General features: G+C 44.9%; 1 protein-coding gene across 1 annotated transcript; it reads left to right on the forward strand.

Moving 5' to 3' along the window:
* The first annotated feature begins 10282 nt into the window (after positions 1 to 10282).
* On the forward strand, positions 10283 to 11660 carry LOC8035846 (zinc finger protein 771-like). The gene has a single exon (XM_002411529.4). The coding sequence runs from the start codon at positions 10283 to 10285 to the stop codon at positions 11534 to 11536; it is 1254 nt and encodes a 417-aa protein (XP_002411574.3). The 3' UTR covers positions 11537 to 11660.
* The last annotated feature ends 9508 nt before the right edge of the window (positions 11661 to 21168 follow it).

Genomic DNA, 21168 nt, shown 5'->3' on the forward strand with positions numbered 1-21168 from the left:
ACGCGTTCACAACGGCAAGTCTCAACGGTGCACTGAGTCTTAAAAAACTTCTTCGGCGAATGACGACGAACGAGTAGAAAAGGTGCCTACAGCACGCTGGAAAACCGCAGCAAAAGGCTAGCAAAACCACAAATCGTATCCCAGCAGGGTTACCGTCCGGTGGCTCCACTCGCGCTGCGGCAAACAAGCGAAGCGCGATCCAGCAATGGACCTTTTCCGAGAAGCGTTCTGCGCACGCGCGAGCGCCCGATGCCAAGCGGCGGAAGTCGGAACGAAAAATCGAGGAAATTCGGAAGGAGGCTGTATATCAGCGAGTAGAACACGTAACTGCAACATATATACAATTGTGTCACACAAAAAAAGAACGACGACGGAAAGGAAAACACGACGTTTGGGTGGAGGCCACGGATGCCCCTCTTTATAGTCGCGTCGGGCAGGCGCCGCTGCTCAGAGAGCGAAGAAACTGGTAGCGTAGCTCCCATTATCGATTGGTAGCGCAGGTAGGTCACTTCCTCGATTTTTAGTTCGTGCAGCCACCGCCTGGTGCCGTCGGTATGTGGAAAGGTTCATTGTGATTGAGATCAGTGCCCTAGACATAGAGATCAGTGAGTGCCCTTGACACGGCCGTGTTCCGAAATTTACTCGATCCTACTCCAGGGTAAGGGTTTTGTGCCCTTGGAGTTCTAAAACCCACCCACGTCCAGCGTTTTTTGATCTGTGCTGTCACGTGATACGATCCGCCGGAGTAACGCGGATCCATTTGAGCAAGATTTGGAACACAGCCGAAAACATCCTATGTATTTTTTGTTGGTGGTAGTGGTTTTGTATGCATATGACCGCAGTTATTTGATGCCGGTACAAATGGACATTTCAAACACTCAGCACACCTTACTTTATTCCTTTACTGCTATTGTTGTCTTCGTGTCGATAATGATGTAGACTTGGTACCACTTTCGCTAGTAGAGCGGACGAAGTCGACGCCCAAGACGCGATATATACAGAGTGTTTCGCGAAAAGTGGACAAATTCGATATTGCGAAAAACACGCATCTCACAAAAAAAAAAATAAAAACTTGTGTCATTTTGGGTTTAGGCAAGGGGCCTATTTAGGAAAATTATGAAACTTCGGGATAATCAAGTTGTTAATTACTTTTGCGTATTTTTTTGTAATATTGAGTTTAAGGGCATGGTTTTATTTGGAAACTTGCTGAGCATTATCGAAAAACACGGAATAAAAAAATTGGAGTGCGATTGAAGGCACGCACTGCATTTTACAGCTCTCTGCAAAACCTCACAACTTCGACGGGATTTTAAGTTTCGGTTTGCAATCGGAGCGCTTCTCGGTAGGGAGCAGGGCGTAAGATAGACAGGTGGGGAAACGGCCCATAGAAACTTACCGCAGCGCCGTGACCGGATTGTGTACTCGTCTGCTTGCGGGTACCCCCGATTTGCGACAGATGGCGCTGCGGCGAGAAGAAAAAAACTGGAATCAAATTTGCATGGAACTTTATGGGAGAGTGCGCAAAATAAACCGAGAGCACGACAGTTCTCTATTGAAAATCCACGAGAAACCTTCTCCGTCAGTTTAGCCGGCCGCCACCGTTCGCCCACCCAGAGTGAGAGTTCGCGGTTCTCCACATAGATGGCGCCACAGAAAAAGAGAAAACTGAGGGGGACACAATGCGGTCGCTCATTTGGCTCTCGTTTCCCCACCTGTCTATCTTACACCCTGGTAGGGAGGCTCTAGTTACTTCTCGGTACTTCTCGCCCCGTGGAGAAATAGTGCAACCTGCCTCTGCTGCGCTGTGCGAGGACAGCGAAGCAGACGTTGGTTGCACTATTTCTCCACGGGGCGCGGTTTCGTCGATGCCGAGAAGCGCTCCGATTGCAAACCGAAACTTAAAAATCCGTCGAAGTTGTGTTCTTTTTCAGAAAGCTGTAAAATACAGTAAGTGCCTTCTATCGCACTCCAATATTGTGACGTGTTTTTCAATCATGTTCAACAAGTTTCCAAATGAAACCATACCCGTAATCTCAATATTTAAAAAATTAATTACGCGAAAATAATTAACAACTTAATTATCCCGAACTTTAATAATTTTTCTAGATAGGCCCCTGGCCTAAGGCCAAAACGACGCAAGGCTTCTTTTTTTTTCTTTTTTTGGTGCGATGCGTAGTTTTCGCAATATCAAATTTGTCCACCTTTCGTGAAACACCCCGTATATATGGCACCTGCCTCCTCGAAGACAGCGCGTGAGAAATTATCAGAGAAGAAGGTGAAGAACGAGGAGAGCTCATGCTATCGGACCCTTCGAAAGAAACACGGAAGTCATCGTCAGCTAGGAAGCTACATATTCCAGATATTTTTGGTAAGCAACATCACCATTACAAGGTCTGTTCCCGCCTGTCAAAACTACTTTTCTGGCAGCTACTGTTACGGCGTCTGTGTCGGTTCCCCAAAACCAGCTATGACTTCGTACAACAAACGCATCGGAGTATTTTTGTGAAAAAAAAAAAAAAAAAATCATTCCACCCTTCGCTCGCACGCAAAGGAAATGAACCAGTTCAGGGAACGGTACCATGTACCTTTGTAGAATTATTGTGCCTACCGCGCAGAAGAGGTTGTGTCCATTCTTTCTGTTTAAAGCGGTGGTTGAGCGCGTTTCTCGAAGAAAACAATGTAATTTTCGCATGTGAATGTACGTGCAAACTCTTATTTTTGCATAAGCTATTCCTTTGCGTACCGGCGGGAAAATTCGGTGCTTCTGTCTTTTAGTGACAATAACTATATTTGCGCAAAAGAAGCACAAAAATGTGCACGCGCTGTGATGTACAAGGTTGTAAATAATTGAAATCCTGTTCGCGTTGCTCTTGCAAATTAACCACCAAACATGATGAAAAAAATTTTTTTTTAAATTTGTGAAGGCGGCGTGTTACGTGGGTGTGGTGGATAAGATGGCTGGAGGGAAGTTTCTGAAAAGAATCTCTCCTAGTTGGAGTTCTCTACACGCAGCGACTCAGCATAGCATGTTCCTCGCGAAGGCGATCGAGTCTTCTATTGGTTTCATGCCTAATGCTTTCTCCGCAATGTGTGGGTAAATGTTGACTCTCAAATTCCTGTCGAGTTCATTTTCATGCTTTCTTTTTATAGTACTAGGGTACAATTCACTTATAACCACAACACATATGACCTTTAACGATCAGTTTATAGACTAGAAACGCTCAGCTTTTTTGTGCAGATACAACGATAATCGGATTGAATTTTAGGGTTTTCTCATTATCGCTATAAGTGGATTCTGATTGCACTTTAATATCGTTTTATTTAGGCCACAGTGGTGCCAAACCAAAGTCCAATCAGTACCAGAACAAACTGGAAGGGGGGCGGGGGGGGGGGGGGGGGGGTGCGTTTAAAGGGCCCATGATATAGGGTGACCACCTTTCTGCTAGCGAAATGCGGGACACGCGGGGGGGGGGGGGGGGGGGGGGAAGAGGGGGTTAGAGGAAATTTATGAATACGCACACCACGAACCGAGGCTCTGTTAACATATCCAATATCCTTTGCAGTTTATACACCTGCAAATTGTATTCCAGCAATTAGGCTAAAATAATTTTCGCTCCCAATGATATTTTTATGCAAAATATGTTACGAAATGTGTCGAAGTTGAAAGCATAAAAAGCAACTGCAGCAGAACTCAGAGCATCAAATGGAAATAGGAAACAGTGAATCTTTTCGGGTTATTCTTTCCTGTCAACTCTTGCTTTTGTCCACATGGTCCTATACAAATTTTTAAAGGGATACTTCAACGAAATTTGAAATATTCCCGTCGTGTTCATAAATAGGTTGAATATGATCCACAATATCCGTAAATGACAATCGCACGTTTGTATTTTGAGCCTGGTGGCTGTATTTTTCGTTATAAACGGCCCACTCTGGCAAGCGCTCGGAGAAGGCCCAGCTTAGAGCACGTGACATCCAACGCAATCGTGACGTAGGTCGTCTCAAGACGAGCAAAGCTACGGCGAGGCTGATGTCGAGAGGATGGCCTAGTCGTTCCAGCCACCGAAGCGGCTGCTTTTGTGCGAATTTTGAGTGACGGGTTAATCTTCTATAATTTTCTAGGGGGACAATAGCGACTTCTGCGACACACAAAAGGGATTTTCGGGAAGAGGGGAGTTTCTCCTTCCCCCCTTCTCTCGTCTTGGCCGGAGACGAGACAACCTCCGTCACCAGCTGTCAAGGTTCCTAGACGAGCATTACAATCGAGGCGTTAGCGACATCCACCAGGTGCTCTTTGCTAATCGTTTAATTCGTTTTAAAATTCCTTTTCGAGACTTTTTTAACAAGATATTGGTATGTTCCATGTGATACTGCTCTTTTGAACACATATAGACCAAAAAATGAGCGCCGAAATTTCGTTGTAGTATCCCTTTAACATTATGTTCTTTTTCGACCATTGTGAGTTGCAGGCTTTTTTGCCTTGTGTGGCTGTCTTCACCAAAAACAGAAGTCCACAGCAACCATTTCGCAGTAACACAGTGATTTGAAAATATTAACAATATCCTATATTTAAAGCAATTTTTTTTTACAATATTTTGGCACCAAGGAGAGAGGTACAACAAAGCATACGCTTCGGTTCTCATGCAAGAAAGACGGTCGCTTCCCGCAATGCTTGGATAGAAAATGGCGTACCATTCCGATTCACACGGTTAACAGCGATCTCAGCGCTTCCCCGTGCCACGTTGTTCGGCAGCACCATGAGTTGCTGAGTGAATTTTACGACAGTATGAAATACGGGACATTTTAAAGATTTGGGAATTCCTTGCGGGACGCGGGACACGAGCCCTCAATGCGGGACAGTCCCGCGAGTCGCGGGACGGGTGGTCACCCTACCATGAAACGAATTTTGGGTTGGAATTAATCAATTTATATTGGGATTTTACTGTGTAGCCGACCAGCGAAAGAAAGCAGATGACACGCAGACGATATCCGTTGGCAGCAAAAGCGCCGTTGTTCTACAATCATGTGGTTGGGGCCACTTTGTGTCATTTAATCACGGGATGTGATTTCAGGACACATGGTTGGATTCGTAACGTGCCTACATTACGTGACGTCATGTCACCCTTATAGGAATAGCACATCGTTCAGTGAGCCAAAAGAAAAAAAAGGTAGAAAGCCAAAAGCCTGACTTTCGGCACGAAAATTTGAAAACACAGCGGACTATTTCGTACCTCCTTCCCTTCGTAAGCTCTCTGCCTTTTCACTGTGGTACATCCCCAGTCCCCGCAGCGCATCACCAGGCCCCCGCAGCGCGTCACCGGGCCCAAACACACGACACCGGACCTCACTTAATCCCTTCACCCCTAAGAAGACATTGTGGTGGAAGCTACGCGCTCGCCGGACCAATCAGCCGCCTCCCTTTCATCACCTGACATCATTCTCTGCGCGTGCGGATGTGCGAGAAAGCGTGATCACGCGGCAAAAAGTCTGGCTGGCCCAAGGTGCACGTAGCTTCCACAGCACTGTCAGCTTCGGGGTGAAGGGGTGGAGAAAGCAACTTTTGTCTGAATTTTGAGCGACGGGCTAATCTTCTAGGGGGAGAATGGGGGGGGGGGGGGGGGGGGGGGGGGGGGGGGCTACACGAAGGAGGGTTCAAGCAAGAGGGGAGTCCCCTCTTTCCGTCTTCTTGAACTGTTTGGTAGAATGCGCGATTTATGAGTTGAGGAGGAAAGCTAAACAGGAAAAAGTTGGAAAAGTGTTTCATGACTCCTTTGAATGCGAATTTTATGGTGTTGTTTCGTTTATTATACGCAGAGAGGGTGGAAAATAAACATCAAGATGACATAAATTGTTATTTAAATCAATCGTGATTTAATTAATGATTTAAATCAGACCAGGTTTACTGTGATGAGTTAAGTCAAAACTTTCCCGCAAAAATAATCCCGAAAACAGTCTTTATTTACCGCTTGTCTATCATTTATACTCTCTGTGCGCTGAAATGGTACTGAAATCGAAGAATCATCAACCAAGAAAGATTTATATCATGCTGAGACGAGCAAAAAATCAGTGCTCTTCTGATCAAATTTTAGCATTGAGCTTTCTTTCTAGCTTCCACTTCGTTCGTCAATTACGTAAAACGTGAAGAAAAAAAAACAAAAACAAGCTTTATAGTTCACTTTAAAAAAAAAACTGTTTTTGTTCTGGTATAGCGGGGTTGACATCAATAAAAAGTAGTTAATTAGACTGCACTTAAAATTTACTGTAATTCTTTCCTCCGCGTTGTTATCAGTAATCGAACAATTGATCAATGAATCTGTCATGTTTAAAAATACGCGTAATGATAAAGAATCTTTTTTGTTGTTGTTTCTAGCTACAGTGATTTAAATCAAATAAATATCATTCAAACCAAATAAATCAACGTTTTTTTTTTGTTTTTTTTTTTTTTTACGCGCAGGTAAGCAGAGGATTATGTGCCGCCAAACCAATGGTGTTTTTGACCCCTTCTCCGACAACAAGGGGTTTGCGCCAAATTGATAAGGAACGCACTCGAGGGGGGGCGATCCAGTGGAGTTTTTCCGTGCGGGTGGATTTATCGGTTAACCCAATCAAGCTAGGTAAGGCAATGCGCCGTGACCTTGCACTTTTAGTTGTTGATACGGCGTCTGGTCTCGTACTGCCGCTCGAACTCAATCTCAGTCGTGGTCGCATAGAAAAGGCGCGCCACAATCTCTTTATTCATCAAAGGCAAACTTCGGCGGATTTTTTTTTTTTTTTTTCTTAAAGGAGCTGTGCAACGATATTCAATTGGAATGTTTTTCTCTCTACACGAGCTTACTGGCACACCTGGGACTCAAGGATACTCACACGCAACGCCATTGGCCGAGAAACTCCTTTGTTGCGGTGTAATTTCAAGGACAAAAGCGATCATTTTCATTCAATCTCTCCTTTGCAAAATTTGATGACGTAACTCGGGGATCGCAGTACACCCAAGTGACGATATTTGAATGCGGTTCATAGATTGGACCCGAGCATTGCGTGGGCACTCGACTTGGGCTCGTGACAATTGCTAGCTCGAGAAGCATTCGGGTTGTGACCCGTGTCCAATTGCTGCAACGACGACAACAGCCGAGCCATAACAATGTCTGGAACTCAGCGCGTGTCCTTCGCTTTGCCAACCCCAGCGCGTGGCTATGATCAACACTGGCGGCATATAATCGGCTCCAGATCACGTGGCCGCTTGTTCTGGCTGCGAGTTGAGGGGGTGAACGCTGCTCGTTTTTCTTAAATTTTTTTCTGGGACTTCTATTGCGTGGGTGAAAAACGAACGCGTGTTTCATAGGTCATTAACGTTAGGGATCCGTTTTAAGCGGTATTTGCGCAAAGTAGAAAAATTGTTGCATAGCTCCTTTAATGCAAGTTTCTAATTGGAAGGTGCTACTGGTGACTCTAGCGAAATCGACGCCGCGTAGCGGCAACGTCGAGAAGCTCGGGAGAGAGAGGTCGTTTCCACTCTGTCGTCTGCTATCGCTGCTTGGTTCTCGTAGGCAGCATAGAAACAAACATCGTTTCCAGTAATTATTGTTATGCTTCCGCCCTGTCATTTCTACGCACTGACTAGAAGAAGGTTTCTACCGTCGAAAAATTGCTTTGCTTTTATATGGAACAGAGATTTTACGCTGCAGAGCAGGAAATGTATGGTGGTCCGCATGCTGAACGACGAAAAGGGCCTCCTTTCGTCCGCCATTTTGCCTGACCAGCGCGCCCCCTATAGTTCGCTGGCCAGCTAGGTTTATAGTTATGAGGCGAATATTTGAAAGTAATAATTAGTGAAGTTTGGGTAATGAAATTGCTAATAATTCTTTTTCTTTCGTATACACTGGCGTTCACCGTAGTTGACATGTAACGTCCGAAGAAATCATTCCTTTATTTTACATGCCCCGTTTATTTTAATTTAATAATAATCTCGGTTATTAGTGAAAGCCGAGGTTTTGACTTCTCTTTGACGATTCCCTTCAGCTTTAAATGGGGGAACGAGCGTATGCGGCACGCCCGTGGAACCCTGCCGTACAGGCAGAGCAGTGAAAGCTTCGTTCACGCCAGACTCATCAGTTCCCTTCCGTTTATCGCCTGACGCGTCTACGCTGTATATGCGCAGAAAGTGTGGCCACATGGCACAAGACCGATGGCTGACTGCATCAAAGAGAACGTAGTTTCCATCGCACTGTCAGCTTATAGTCCCTCGGGGGCAGATGGTAGCCAGTGTTGGCGGTAACGGGTCACAAGTAGCGGCGTTACCGTAACGCGTTACTATTTTCTGTAACGTAGTCGTTGCCTCTTCAAAACGGTAACGTACTTACGTTACTTATTTAGAGTGACGGGTGACGCAGTTACGTTGTTACGTGTTCCCAAAACCGGAAAAAAGTACACTTGTTTTTTTTTTATTTTTTGTGTTTCTATACTTTGTTTTACCTTAAACCCAGAAGCAACCAACGCTACAAGCTGATGGGACCGTTCGGACAGCTTCAAAAGGGCACCATCATGGTGTTCGTCGTGTTTCTATGCGTGTTATCCTTAGTGAAAAAGTATTATTTGTATAAGAAATGTCTTGGTCTAATGAACGCATATGATCAACTAAGATCATATAAGAACATACAATAACTTTATAAGAACAATATAGGATTATACAAAAAGCTATAAAAATCTTTTATCCTATATTGTTCTTATTTGATCATAGGCGTATATTGGTTTCCTATAACTTCTTATATAATCATATGTTTTTCTTATATGTTCTTATAAGGTCATTGGATGATCGTATTTGATCATATGCGCTTATTGAACCAAGAAATTTCTAATACATATAATATTTTTCGCCAGAGATATCATTGCTGAACCAATTATGAACAAGACCAACCAGCGCCTGTCCCTGTCGTTTATGTTATTTCCTATCGTCCCTGTCTGTTTGCGATTTTAAACCTTATACCTAAAATGTACCAACAAGCCCAAACCGAAGTTTTAATCAGTGAGTTAAGCTTTTGACGCTGCTTTAGAGGCTTTAGAGCGTCGGCTGCATCTGGACTTAAGCTAAAGCGAAGAGTAGGCGCCAAGTCATTAATTATTGCACTCATTTCACAGACCTTCAAAGGGTTTCCTGCCTTTCCCTGCCACAAAATAATCCACTCTGACAAAAAAAAAAAGTTTACGTTTTTTTTTTTTTTAACGTCAAAAAACGTTGTCGCGAAAAAAAAAAAAAAAAAAAAAAAAGATCTCTTTTGAGATGTGTTTTTATATTTTCCGTTCGTCTCCGGTCTTAAAGGAGCTGTGCAACAATTTCAGGGCTTTCCTTAAATAATAGTGGAAGTTGATGTATGACACTTCTGAAGTGAACTACAGAAAACAGATTTTGCCTGGATATCCTAGTTTCTATTTAAAAAAAAACGAAAAAGATCTAGGTTTTTGCCGCCTCTCAACTCGTACATCGTCCTCCGGGTCACGTGCGCAGTGACGTCGATGGGGTAAGCGCGGGGCTCCGGTAAAGTTCTTTTTTTAGGGCCATCAATGAGCAGCGAGAACTCATCCGCTCGCGATCGCGTGACCACGTGCTGTCTCATCTGGGTCCGGCCATACCTATCCGGCCTTGTCCCCCTCCCCCTTTGGCTTCTGGCGGCTGTTCGCGGTAGCAGATAGAGCTGACGGTTTTGTGGATGGCGTCACTAAAACTACGTATGATAAAAGTTTTGTCCATGATACCAGGTTTTTGACGCATTTATATTTATGTTGGAACGACAAGGTTTATAGAAAGGTTACCTTTTATCGAGCCGGTTTTCGCACAACTTGCTATCTTTCTACAAGACGTCATGCCGCGTGTTTCTCGGGCCGCCGCTCGCGGCTGCAGGTCGGGGAATATTCTAATTTTTGCCTCGCTATTACGCGGCGGAATCGAAAAATTTCGATGAAAGGAGGAGTGTTTTCTGTCATTTGTGACAAGGTGAACAATATCAAAAGTAGAAGATGCCAATTCTTTCAACGTTAAAATTGTTACACAGCTCCTTTAACAATGTGCTGTTGCTATTTTATAAATAAAAATTCGCAAAAGAAACGTGCGTTACGTTTTGTCTATCGGTAACGGTAAAGCATGCCTTTTATCTTGAGGTAACGTAGGTTGGTAAAGCGTTCCTTTATTTTGCAAGTATAAAGTAACTTATTTCGTTACTTTTTTTCCGGTAACGCCTACAACACTGATGGCAGCCCATATTCGCTAACCAGCTCACCAAGGACCATTCGCGCCATGGAGACGGGGAAAACCGGACCCGTGGCATACCAGGCGTCCACACTCAAGAGCACAAAGGCTGCTAACCAAACTGAACAGTGTAGAGCCTCCTCTACGCAGGGACAGGCACCCACACCCGTCGCAGCAACCATCACCATCGCACTCCAGCGCCCGTTGTGCGGCCGTCTGTTCGCTACCCACACGTTGGCGGAAGAGCACCTGACAACGGCGCACGCCGATGGTGTCCTCCAGCCGCTTCCACATCCCAGTAGCCAGGGCCCAGTGGCGGGCAACCGCTGTCAGTTATGCGACAAAGCGTTCGCCTCGACCAGTAGCCTTCGCACGCACACGCTCATCCACGCGGGCAGACGGCCCCACGCATGCCTGGTGTGCGGCAAACAGTTCACGGCCTTGTCGAACCTCAAGGCCCACGCGGTCATCCACACCGGAGAGCGGAGATTTCGGTGCAGCGAGTGCGGCAAGGCCTTCGTCACGTCCAGCCACCTCAAGACCCACTCTATGGTGCACAGCGGCCGAAAACCCTTCCAGTGCGAGGTCTGCCTCAAGGAGTTCGCCGTGAGCAGCAACCTGCGCTCGCACATGTTCGTGCACACGGGCGAACGACGCCACGAGTGCCACGTCTGCGGCAAGCAGTTCTCTTCGTCCAGTCACGTCAAGACCCACATGACCACTCATTCCGGCGAGCGGCCCCACCGTTGCGATCTCTGTCCCAAAACGTTCTCCGTGGTGAGCAACCTCAAGGCCCACCGGAAGATTCACCTGGGCCAGAAGGACCACGCGTGCGACGTGTGTGGCAAGCTCTTTTACACCTCCAGTGATATGAAGTCCCACAGGATGGTGCACACCGGCGAGAAACCGCACCAGTGCCTGGTCTGTCTGGAGCGGTTCGGAAAGCGGTCCAACATGAAGGCGCACGCCTTGACGCACACCGGTGAGCGTCCCTTCAAATGCCAGTTCTGCGAAAAACGCTTCTCCAAGGCAGCCAACCTCCGCATCCACGTGAACAGATGCCACGCCGAGATGATCGCCGTCCAGCCAAAGCGCGGTTATGCATGTCCTCACGCCCTCAACGAAACAGCGAGCGCGTCTCTTGTTAGGCTGGAAACGACGCCCACTGATTGCATTGCTGAACAAGCCGTTATGGAAGAAGACAGTGCTCCTGGAAACGGATGCACGATGGAGTATATGACCCCGAAGGATGATGTGACGGTTGCAAGTTTGTCGGCTGTTATTCACGGTGATCTTTTTTGACCGAAGGCGGGGGTTGCTCTCGAGACTTCCTGGCAAAGATCATTGTCTCTCAGACCGGACCGTAACGCACAAAATTGAGAAAAAGAAAGAGATGAATAAGAAAACTTTTAGAATAGCCTTTCTCTGTAACCCGCATCACAATAATTACGAAGAAATGTACTGCCGCACTAAGCGTATGATCACGTGGCAATTGTGGTTATCATCTGAAGTACACGCAGAAAGTGAAACGAAGAGAAGGCGGGTTAATTTGCCTGCGATTTCTTAGAAGAAAAAAGAGCCGCCACCGGGCAAAATAAATTTCAATTTACTAAATGTTTATTTATTTATTTATTTATTTTTCTATTTTAGAATTGCACTAAATAAAACGACATGACATGGTGTCGTGCAATATTCAGAAACGTCCAATGAAACTGCGTTATCAACTAAGGAACGCACCAATATTTTGTTTGCGTGCGCTGGTTCGTAAGAGAAAAAAAAATTGAACTGATAGAACAGACTTTGTGATTGCCCACCACAATAGAAAAGAAGAAGAAAAATGAAGAGAGGTTGAGGACAAGGAGGAGGAAAGCTGGCTGATATATCAGGTCGTTAAAAGCAAACACGGCCTCCCGTGTTGTTACTCCAGTGGCTGTTCGTCTTTTTGTCCGAACAATCCCAAAGGAATGTGCGTTTAAATACTGCTTGAATAACTCGGCGACGGGTCTAATGCCGCTGTCGGAATAGGGTGTTTTCGTCAACTGCTCTCTGACTTCAACTGCGCTCCTACTTCTGATTAAACCAGGTGTAGAACTTTCTCCTCATGATGGTGGGCGAGTGAAAGCAAAACAATGAAAGTGTGCGCGCCGGAGGAGGAGAGAACTGTCGGTTTCTTTCTTATTCAGGGGCCTCACACACTCACACATTACATGTCGGCGACATGAAATGTGTGTTGGAGTCGTACAAAACCTCAAAAAAGCAACTGCCATCTCAGAAAAAGAAAGAGAAAAAAAGTCATATTATTTTTATTCTGAAATGTTTTTCCAACCAACTTGTTTGTGAGCTGTCGTAGTTTTCGCGAAACTTCTCTATAATATGCGGGAAAATAAGTTATCGTATTTGGCATGCAGACTGGTTGACCTTGCCATAAGCGTTTACGTTATATTTTCCTCCTACATCGTTTCTTTTTTTTTCTTTTTTTGTCCGTTTGTTTGGTATATATTTGAAGAGGGACGGAAACCGCCCGCTGAAAGCTCTGCGGTCAAGTAAAGCGCTCGTGTTTTACGTTCGATTGTTTGCCGGTCCTCCTGCACTGCTCTCTAGTGACCCCGTAGAACAATGGTTAAAAATCGCGCACAAAGAGACAAGGACAATGCTCGTCCGAGCCAGGGGTCACACGGTACGGGTTTGAAAAGCTGCTCGACGCCGCCTACACTTCGTTTCACGTTACGATAGAGAGCAGAGATGGCCTAAGATAGAGCGCTGGCTGTCCAGTCCAGCACTCTAAACTACGTGCCGCGTGCATATAGCTGTGCTGTAGCTGTGCCTGTTCCGTGGGTCACGTGATGGCAGGGGATTTTTGTAGTCCGCGTTTCCCCCGTGCTAAAGGTGGGAACACATGAGCGGCAAAAACGGGCACCGGTGCGCTGATTCCCATAGCGAGTGAACGCTGTGACACGCGTGGACCTATGCCAAGCCGCACGTCACAGCGTGCGCGCAAGTTGCCATGGAAACTTCCTCGCGGCGCCAGTTTTTGTCGCTCATGAGCCGCTACTGCGCCTGCGCGCTGAGGGCCTCAAGTGCCTTGAGTGTAGAGTTCCGGGTATCGAAGCGGGTGGCGGTGAGCGTTGCGGAGAGGTTGCGGGATGTTTTTTTGTATACCCTGTTTTTGTTTTTTTGTAGCGTAAGCTACACTGGCCGAGGTTGAGCAGTTTCACGTGGCTCCTGGAGAGCTGTGATGCGCATGCGCGAGGAGCAGTGATTTCCATCACTGCTCCTGGTATGGCCTACAGTATTCTAGTACACTGTAGTATGGCGCCTAGATCAGTCCCCGATGCACGCGCCGCGCGCATGCGCCCGCTCGAGATCATGGCTTGCGCTGTCCGGTTGTTCTGGGCGGCAGCTTGGTTGCTTGATGCATAACAACACGGCGCACAGCTGGACAAACCAACGACGGCTCTGAACGACGGGCATCTGGCACGGCCCAGCGGAGGACAGGATTAATTTGGACCACCTGGGGATCTTTTGACTTGCAAAAGCTCGGTTACACGGCGAGGTAGTCACATAATGCGTGTACCATGTGTGCGTCATTGAAGCAGCAGTAAGCATGATAATCAAGCTAATCCTAGACAACCAGGAAAGCTAAGAATAACCAGCTGAACCTAAGCTCACGCTACGTACATCTTGGCATAGCCGAGCTAGCCACTGCAATATTTTATCTCCGCTGTGGATAAAATTCTCCCGCGCGAGGGAATCCAGACGTCAGAGTTTTTGCCAATGTGTTTAAACTTTTCGCTCTCATTAAAAAAAAAAAAAAGATTGTTTTTTTTTTTTTTTTTACTGTTTTGCGTGCACGATATAAATTCGCGCCTTAGGTTGCTTTATAAACAAGTTCTTGCACACTGACACGGGTCTTTTTTTTTTTTTTCTTTTTTTTTAGTGGCGAAGGTTTTGTAGCGGAACCAGTGAGATGACGTCAATAAAATGTTATTTTGATATAGACTGCGGTACGGTTAACAAGGATACCAAACTATAACAGGCTCGCCGGCTTTTAAAGAAAAAAGAGTATCAAATATTCGCTATCATTAAAGTATAAATTTATATAGTAAACGTCGCGTAGATGCTTGCAGACACACGCACGTGCATAAACATAAAAAAAAAACAAAAAAAAACCTTGAGGATTTTTTTTTTTTAATGCCAGATGCATTTATACAGAAGGTGAGATAAACAGTGCGATTCCCAACCACATGGTCGGGAGAAAAAAACCGCCACGGAGATAAGAATTTCAATTGACGCCGCGCGTTGACATTTCGCTCATTGAAAATAACCCAAGTTAGGTCTTTTGTATCGCCGTAACTACCGTTTATCTTCGTAGCTACTTTTTCTTTTCTTTTTTTTTTCTTTTTTATGATGCTATAACTTTATCGTGGCGCAACCTTGAACTATCTGGGTGCAACATATTCGGAGCTATAAAAACAAAATATCACCTGCCGGCCATTAAACGGCATCTAGTAAACGTCGTCCTGTTAAACAAGGAAAATTAAACATGGGGCTTTTATACACGGAAGATTTTACAGAGATCCCTGAATATGTACATTGCGCGACACTGTTAGCGCGAATACGAGATTGGCGCCTTCCCATTTGTTTATGGTACCCCAAACGAGCACTTGTCACCACACTATCATAACAGTTTGTATGACAGCCTTTCGACTCTAAGATATTTAGAATAAGCCTTCTATCGCTTGTGGCTCGCGCTAACACATACATGCATGAGCGTCGTATAACAGCCTTGAGCCGCTTCGTGTGCACGCCATTTTTTTGGCGACCAGAAATGAATTTTCACTCACTTTCTGTAGTTTACCTTCTGTGCGTGAGAAGCCGACTATGCACAAGCAAGTTGCCCTGAGCGATATGCTTCCTCTGATTGGACGCACGTCCGAGCAGAGGAAGCATATCGTTCAGGGCAACTTGTATCGAGTAGAGGAAGCATATCTGATGGGATGATGGCATACGTTGCATGTCCTCGGAAACGACTCATAACGATACTGTCGACAGTCGACTGACGAACTCAATTGTTACAACTTAGTTTGGCGACCACACATTTCCGTTTCAGCGTGATCGACTGGGCAACGGCAAATGGTTCCAAAATTTTGAACGCTAACAAAAAGAGTTTTGAAACGGCCGGAAGGGGCTGATTGCACATCACTTTGTTCCGTCAAAAAAAGAAGCGTGCACGCCAAAGAAAGGAGGCACACCTCGCTTTTACTCGACACACGTGCGTGTATCGGGCTGGCTGAATCACCCAGTTATGGCATTGCAACTTTTGCAACGGCAGTTATTCTACTCCACGTACTTTTGCGACGTGTGCGCAGCGCTGGTGTGCAACGCGACCAAACAAGGGGAGAACCGAAACGAGGCCGGAGCGGGATTTGCCCGCGAAGCGCTTGACGCGAGGCTTTGAGTGCGAATCAACAGGAAACCGGAGGGGAAAACCTGATACTCTTATCGTGTCCGACGCGCATACGGTATTCGGCGGCGTCGGGACGACGCGGAGACGTGTTCTTGGCAGTTTTCACCCCGGGTCCACGCTGGAGGGGACATTCCCTTCAACCTGAAAACAAACTTAGGCCGAGTAAAGAGTACACACCCTTCCTTACGGGTGTTCTTGTGTTCGAATTCTCCTTATGGTAGGACCATACAAGCTTGTGATGATGTCTGTGATGCCCATATGACATGGATGTTCCACCGTTATAAAGGATTTATGAAATTATAGTTTGGGCACTTTCAAAGTAAGTTGTGTCAAGTGTTTGTTTTTCTTTCGATGTTGTCAGTAGGAGTGATATAATCGCCAATTAAAAATTGGCTGTAGCTCCGCCCCGTCGCCCCGTACTGCCCACCGAGCAAAGGATTGTTCGCAGTTAAAGGCCTTCGGTCTGAAGCAGTGGCGTAGCCGGGGTAGAGCCTTATGGGGCTTCAGCCCCCCCCCCCCCCCCCCCCCCCCCCCTCCCCCTCTTCTCCTTCTGCACCTCAAGTCATGTACATCCCAGCCATCTCAATCCCCCCTTGCAAAAAAAAAAAAAAAAAGAAAATTACTGGCTACGCCACTAGGCCTCTCAAATGCTCGGGGAACAGGGTTGTTTTACATAAATGTAGCTTCTTCGTGAACTAACGACGCAATTCGTACACGTATTCAGTAATGTCTTTTTTTTTTTTTTAGAACACGCGAAATTACTGGAAATGTGTTTGTATGATAGCAAGAAAAACAGCCGAATTGCCCCCAGTTGCCTGTAGAAGATGTTGTATTGAACTGCCCAAAATATGTACAGTAATATAGTGCCGTAATTTGAAATATATATAGTTTTTTCCTAACGTCATTTCTTTATTCCAGCCTTGTGTATATGGAAAATACACCGTTTAGTTTGAACGAGACACTGCTGCACTCCTGCAGATCCCCGAAAGCTTCCTAGGCCTCCCAACTCCCTACAGCTGGACTCTCTGGCAGCAGAGGAAAACAGGAGGAACAGCAAACATTCAGACGACTGTCCAGTGGAAGATGCTGCACTAATAGCGGAAAATGTGGAACCTGTGGAGGGTGACAGTTTGCGTGAGAACATCTTCTGGTATTTTAGCGTCAGGATAATATAATTTAGCTAAAATCTCAATTTTAGAGCTTGTAAAAAGTAAACTGTCGAGAAGGGACGAATACCGGGCTAGACACATTCACTTACGTTATTGTACATTACTTGAGGGATATTATAAACATACTATCCGAATCCAGCAAGTCAAATGCGAGCATACAATGTAAACATATAGTATACGGGCGATTTCATTTGGATTTAGACAACGAGGTGCAGTCTTATATTTATTTGCTTCAAATATTTGTATTTCGTGGCGAACGTTCCAAGAAGAACAATCCATTTTATTTTAATGTCCTGACATGTTTAGTTTCTGGGTAAAAAAATCTCAAAGAAGCGGGAAAGAACGACGAGGTTTTGACGATTGTCGTGTGTGGCGTTTTTGAATCACTCTCAAAGCATTCAAATGAGAGCTTCTATATATTATATATATATATATTTTTTTTTTTTTAAGTAGGTAAAAATACATTCCAACAACTATTTATTATTTGTCGCTCCAATTAATGTAAAAATTCCCAAACATGCCTCCGCGGGCAACTGTAACCTACACTGCGGATTTTTCTTTTCTTTTTTTAATCAATTATGTTTAGTATTGGCTTTAAAATAATATCCACGTCTAGAACGTTTCATTGCCAATCACATTGGGCAAAGTTTGCGTCTTAATCGTGTACGAGAACTCTGAAATAAATAATAAAACAAAAAAGGTTTTCACTTTCAGCTCAAATTAAACATGCAATACTAAAAAAACAATTTTTTTTTGCTTCGCGTTTTTTTTTACACCGTTCTTTTCGCCAAAAACTAAAAGCTTTTAGCTTTTAGGGTGTGAAGAGGCTTGAAACTCAAAGCATTTAGCGCTCTCTGGGCGGCACCATTTTGTTCGACAGCGGCGCCCTCTCCATACATCCGGGAAATTCAGCGGGTTCGGCCAACAGCGTTCGGCGGAGTAAAACGAGAGAGAGGGCACGCGCCCGACTCCGCTAGCAGACGTCAAACCGGGAGGTTGCCGTTTTCCATCTTTGAGCTGTATCGGCGGGCTGCACGGAATATCAAACTCTCGCTCGTGGCTGCCGTTGTGAAGTGGTTCGCGTTCTTAGAATAGTTGTGGCTACTCCAAAATCATCCTATAGCTCTCTGTTGTTTTATTTCTGTAAATGTTCAACTAGCATATCTTTTTTCCGTTACTTAACTATACAGTTGAGTCAGCCGGCAGTACTACCCTCAACTACTGCGTGTACTGCGGCAGGAGAGCACGTTTTTATTTATTATTTCAGACATCCACTCATGGTCGCTAAAGGCCTACACCAGTACGAACTTTGTATAGTAAAAAAGGTACAGCAACCGGATTTACTTTCCACCAGAGAGACTACCAATCTGACAGTTTTCCCTACTGTATTTTTTTTTATGTGCACGAGGTAACAGCGCAATTGGACCCCATGAGTCTTTTTATCTAGCATAGTATTACACGACAACTGGCATACCAAAATCTGCGCATCTGCGCTTGAAAGTTCCAAAATGACGCGCTTTTAAAGAGTTTGCACGCCAGCCGGACGCTACATACAGCCCACTCGGCGGAGCGGACGACATACGGGGTGAGAGGGGGAGCGCATTTTTTTTTTCTTTTACCCTCTCTGCTATGACCCTAATGGACACTTTCCAAAAAACACTCGACCCCAGGGGCAACAAACCGTTTTCGAGCCCAGTCACTGAGTTTGAGGCTAGACTCTCACCGGCGTCCCTCCTAACCCTAACCGAGTGGACTGTGATTTCAGTAGGCGCAGCCTGCGTAGGCGCAGTTTCAAACGCTGCTGGCGGCTAAATTCTCGTCTTTTCCCGCTATATTTTGTGTTTCATGGTACATCTATGTTCCCGAGGACATTGAGAAAGCATTATGCCACATTAAAAAAAAAAAAAAAAAAAAGTTGTAAACTATTTTTGTTGGGTACGCGCGCGACAGAACGAATGCGACTGGAATGTATAGTTCTAGTTATTTGTTTCTTTCTTACGATAAGTTTTGACGGCGCCGCGGGATTCGCCACATGTGAAACGACAAAGCGCTTTGCTGTCAAAAATAAATTGCAACAGAAAAGGGCCGAAAGTCCTGCATTTTTCACGCTCACAAATAACGTGTTTACCGATGGACAAAACACGGACATACAATTGAGGAAGCGTTAACATCCGAACAATATATCGTACGTACCACACGATGCAGCGTTATCCGAAAAAAAAAAAATTATTTGAGAAAGATCTCAAATAACACAGTCACAGTCGACGACAGTCACATCTTGACGATCGGACGGAATCCGAGATGACTTCGTTTTGGGGCACATTTTGGGGAGAGCTTCCTTTTTTCACAACCGCAGCAAGGCAAAGAAACAAACGCGACTGACCCGTTTCTCACCCCAACCCGGACAACTATTTCTGGAGATGTTCTACGCGGATTATCTCTGGGAGGGGGGAGAACAATGTTCGCAAAATCGCGTCGAGGGTCGTTCGACGTCCTTCACGTCCTTCGTTTCCCGTGAATGTAAAGCAGAAAAACTTGAATGGCAGGCACTTACCAGCCTTATTTCTCACAATGGACGATAGTAACACAAAAAGGGTACGCAGCACGCATAAAGAAAATTAAGTGGAAACTTTCAAGAGGGGCGAGAAAACGTCGAATGCAAAACCGCAAAAACGTAGGTAGAGAACTGCTCTGAGCGGGTCTTCACAGTCCCAGAGAGTGGCAGAAAATTTCTAGCTGATAGAGGGCGCGAGAGTCGCACCAGCCGCATCAGCATCAGCAACATGGCGGCGGCCTAGGAGCGTTTTTTGGAATAGGGTGCCTTCATGTGAAAGCGCACATGAAGGCTCCCTAGTGCTAACGGAATGTATGCTAGCTAATAAAAAAGCGTAAAAAAAAACGCGACGCGAAAAAAAAAATAAGTACAAATGTGTGGTTTTTTTTTTTTTTATGTACAGCTTCTGAGATTGAACAAAAAGTGAAAATCTTTTTTGTTTTATAATTTATTTCTCAGTACTGGTACGTGATTAAGACACAACATTTGCATAATGTCGAAGGCGTAAAGTTACGAAGGCAATGAAAGGTCCACCACGGTGGTAATATTTTAAAAGCTACACTAAGCATAGTCGACTAAAAAACAAATCCTCAGTTTGGTCACAGTTGTTCGAGGAGGCATGTTTGGGGATTTTTACAAAGATTGGAGCGACGGATAATAGATAGTAGTTGAAATGTAGTTTTACCTACTTGCATATATATCACAATAAAAAAAAAAATATAGAAGCTCTCTTTTGAATACTTTGAGATTGAAAGGGATTGAAAAACGCCACACACGACAGTCGTCAAAACATCGTCATTCTTTCCCGCTTCTTTAAGTTTTTTTTTTTTTCTCAAAAACTAAACGTCTCAGGACATTAAAATAAAAAGGATTGTTCTTCTTGGAACATATGCCACGTAATATAAAAAAAAAAATTTGAAGTAAAATAAAAAAATACGATTGCACCTCGCTGCCTGAATCCAAATGAAACCGCCCATATATGTATATAAAAAAACTAAAAAAAAAACTGACATATTCCTGTGTTCCTTCTTTCATTCCATTGCTGAACTGTATTTGGGCTGTCTGACTTGTGATTTTATCTCCATGGCCCAGACTTTATTTAACATATGTTGCTCGAGCAGCACATATCTTTTCTGTTTCGGAGTTTTTATTTAAAAGAAAAAAATACAAATTAAAAAAGAAACGAAATAGTCTACACATAACTTGTCGATTCATTCAGACCATAAGATGCACTGAGTGTGCGAGATGTAAATCTATCGTGATGCTACTGCAAGAGTGGTCACGTTTTTGTTTTTTTTTTCCTTTCCACGTATTAGCTGTGATTCATGCGGTGCCTGCATGTCAGCCATGCCTGAAATGTTGGACGAAGGTTCGCCTGGAGCTAGAGGCCAACACCTCAATAAAACCCATATATGAAAATTCCCACTTCCTACAAAAACACGCAAAAAAAAGAAAGAAAAATAAAAGGAAATACAAACGAGCGTGCTAACGTCGACGCAGCCTCCACAAGGCGAGCAGGGCAAGTCAAGGAAAAATTCCGTCCTCGGCGTGACGTCACCCCGGTTCGCCGTGAGGGGGCGCCACGCAAACTCCCACAAAGCCCTCCGCTTTTTTCCCTTTAGCATAGCGAACGCTGGGAAGGAGGCGAGTTCCTCCTCACCTCCTCTCCGGTAGTGAAAAAAGTAAAGGGCTTTAAAGGGGCACTCACAGATCAAACTCGTATTATTTTTTTTATTATCCGAAA

The sequence above is a fragment of the Ixodes scapularis genome, unplaced genomic scaffold, assembly GCF_016920785.2.
Source record: "Ixodes scapularis isolate PalLabHiFi unplaced genomic scaffold, ASM1692078v2 PGA_scaffold1__304_contigs__length_218370807, whole genome shotgun sequence".
Taxonomy (NCBI): Eukaryota; Metazoa; Arthropoda; class Arachnida; order Ixodida; family Ixodidae; genus Ixodes; species Ixodes scapularis.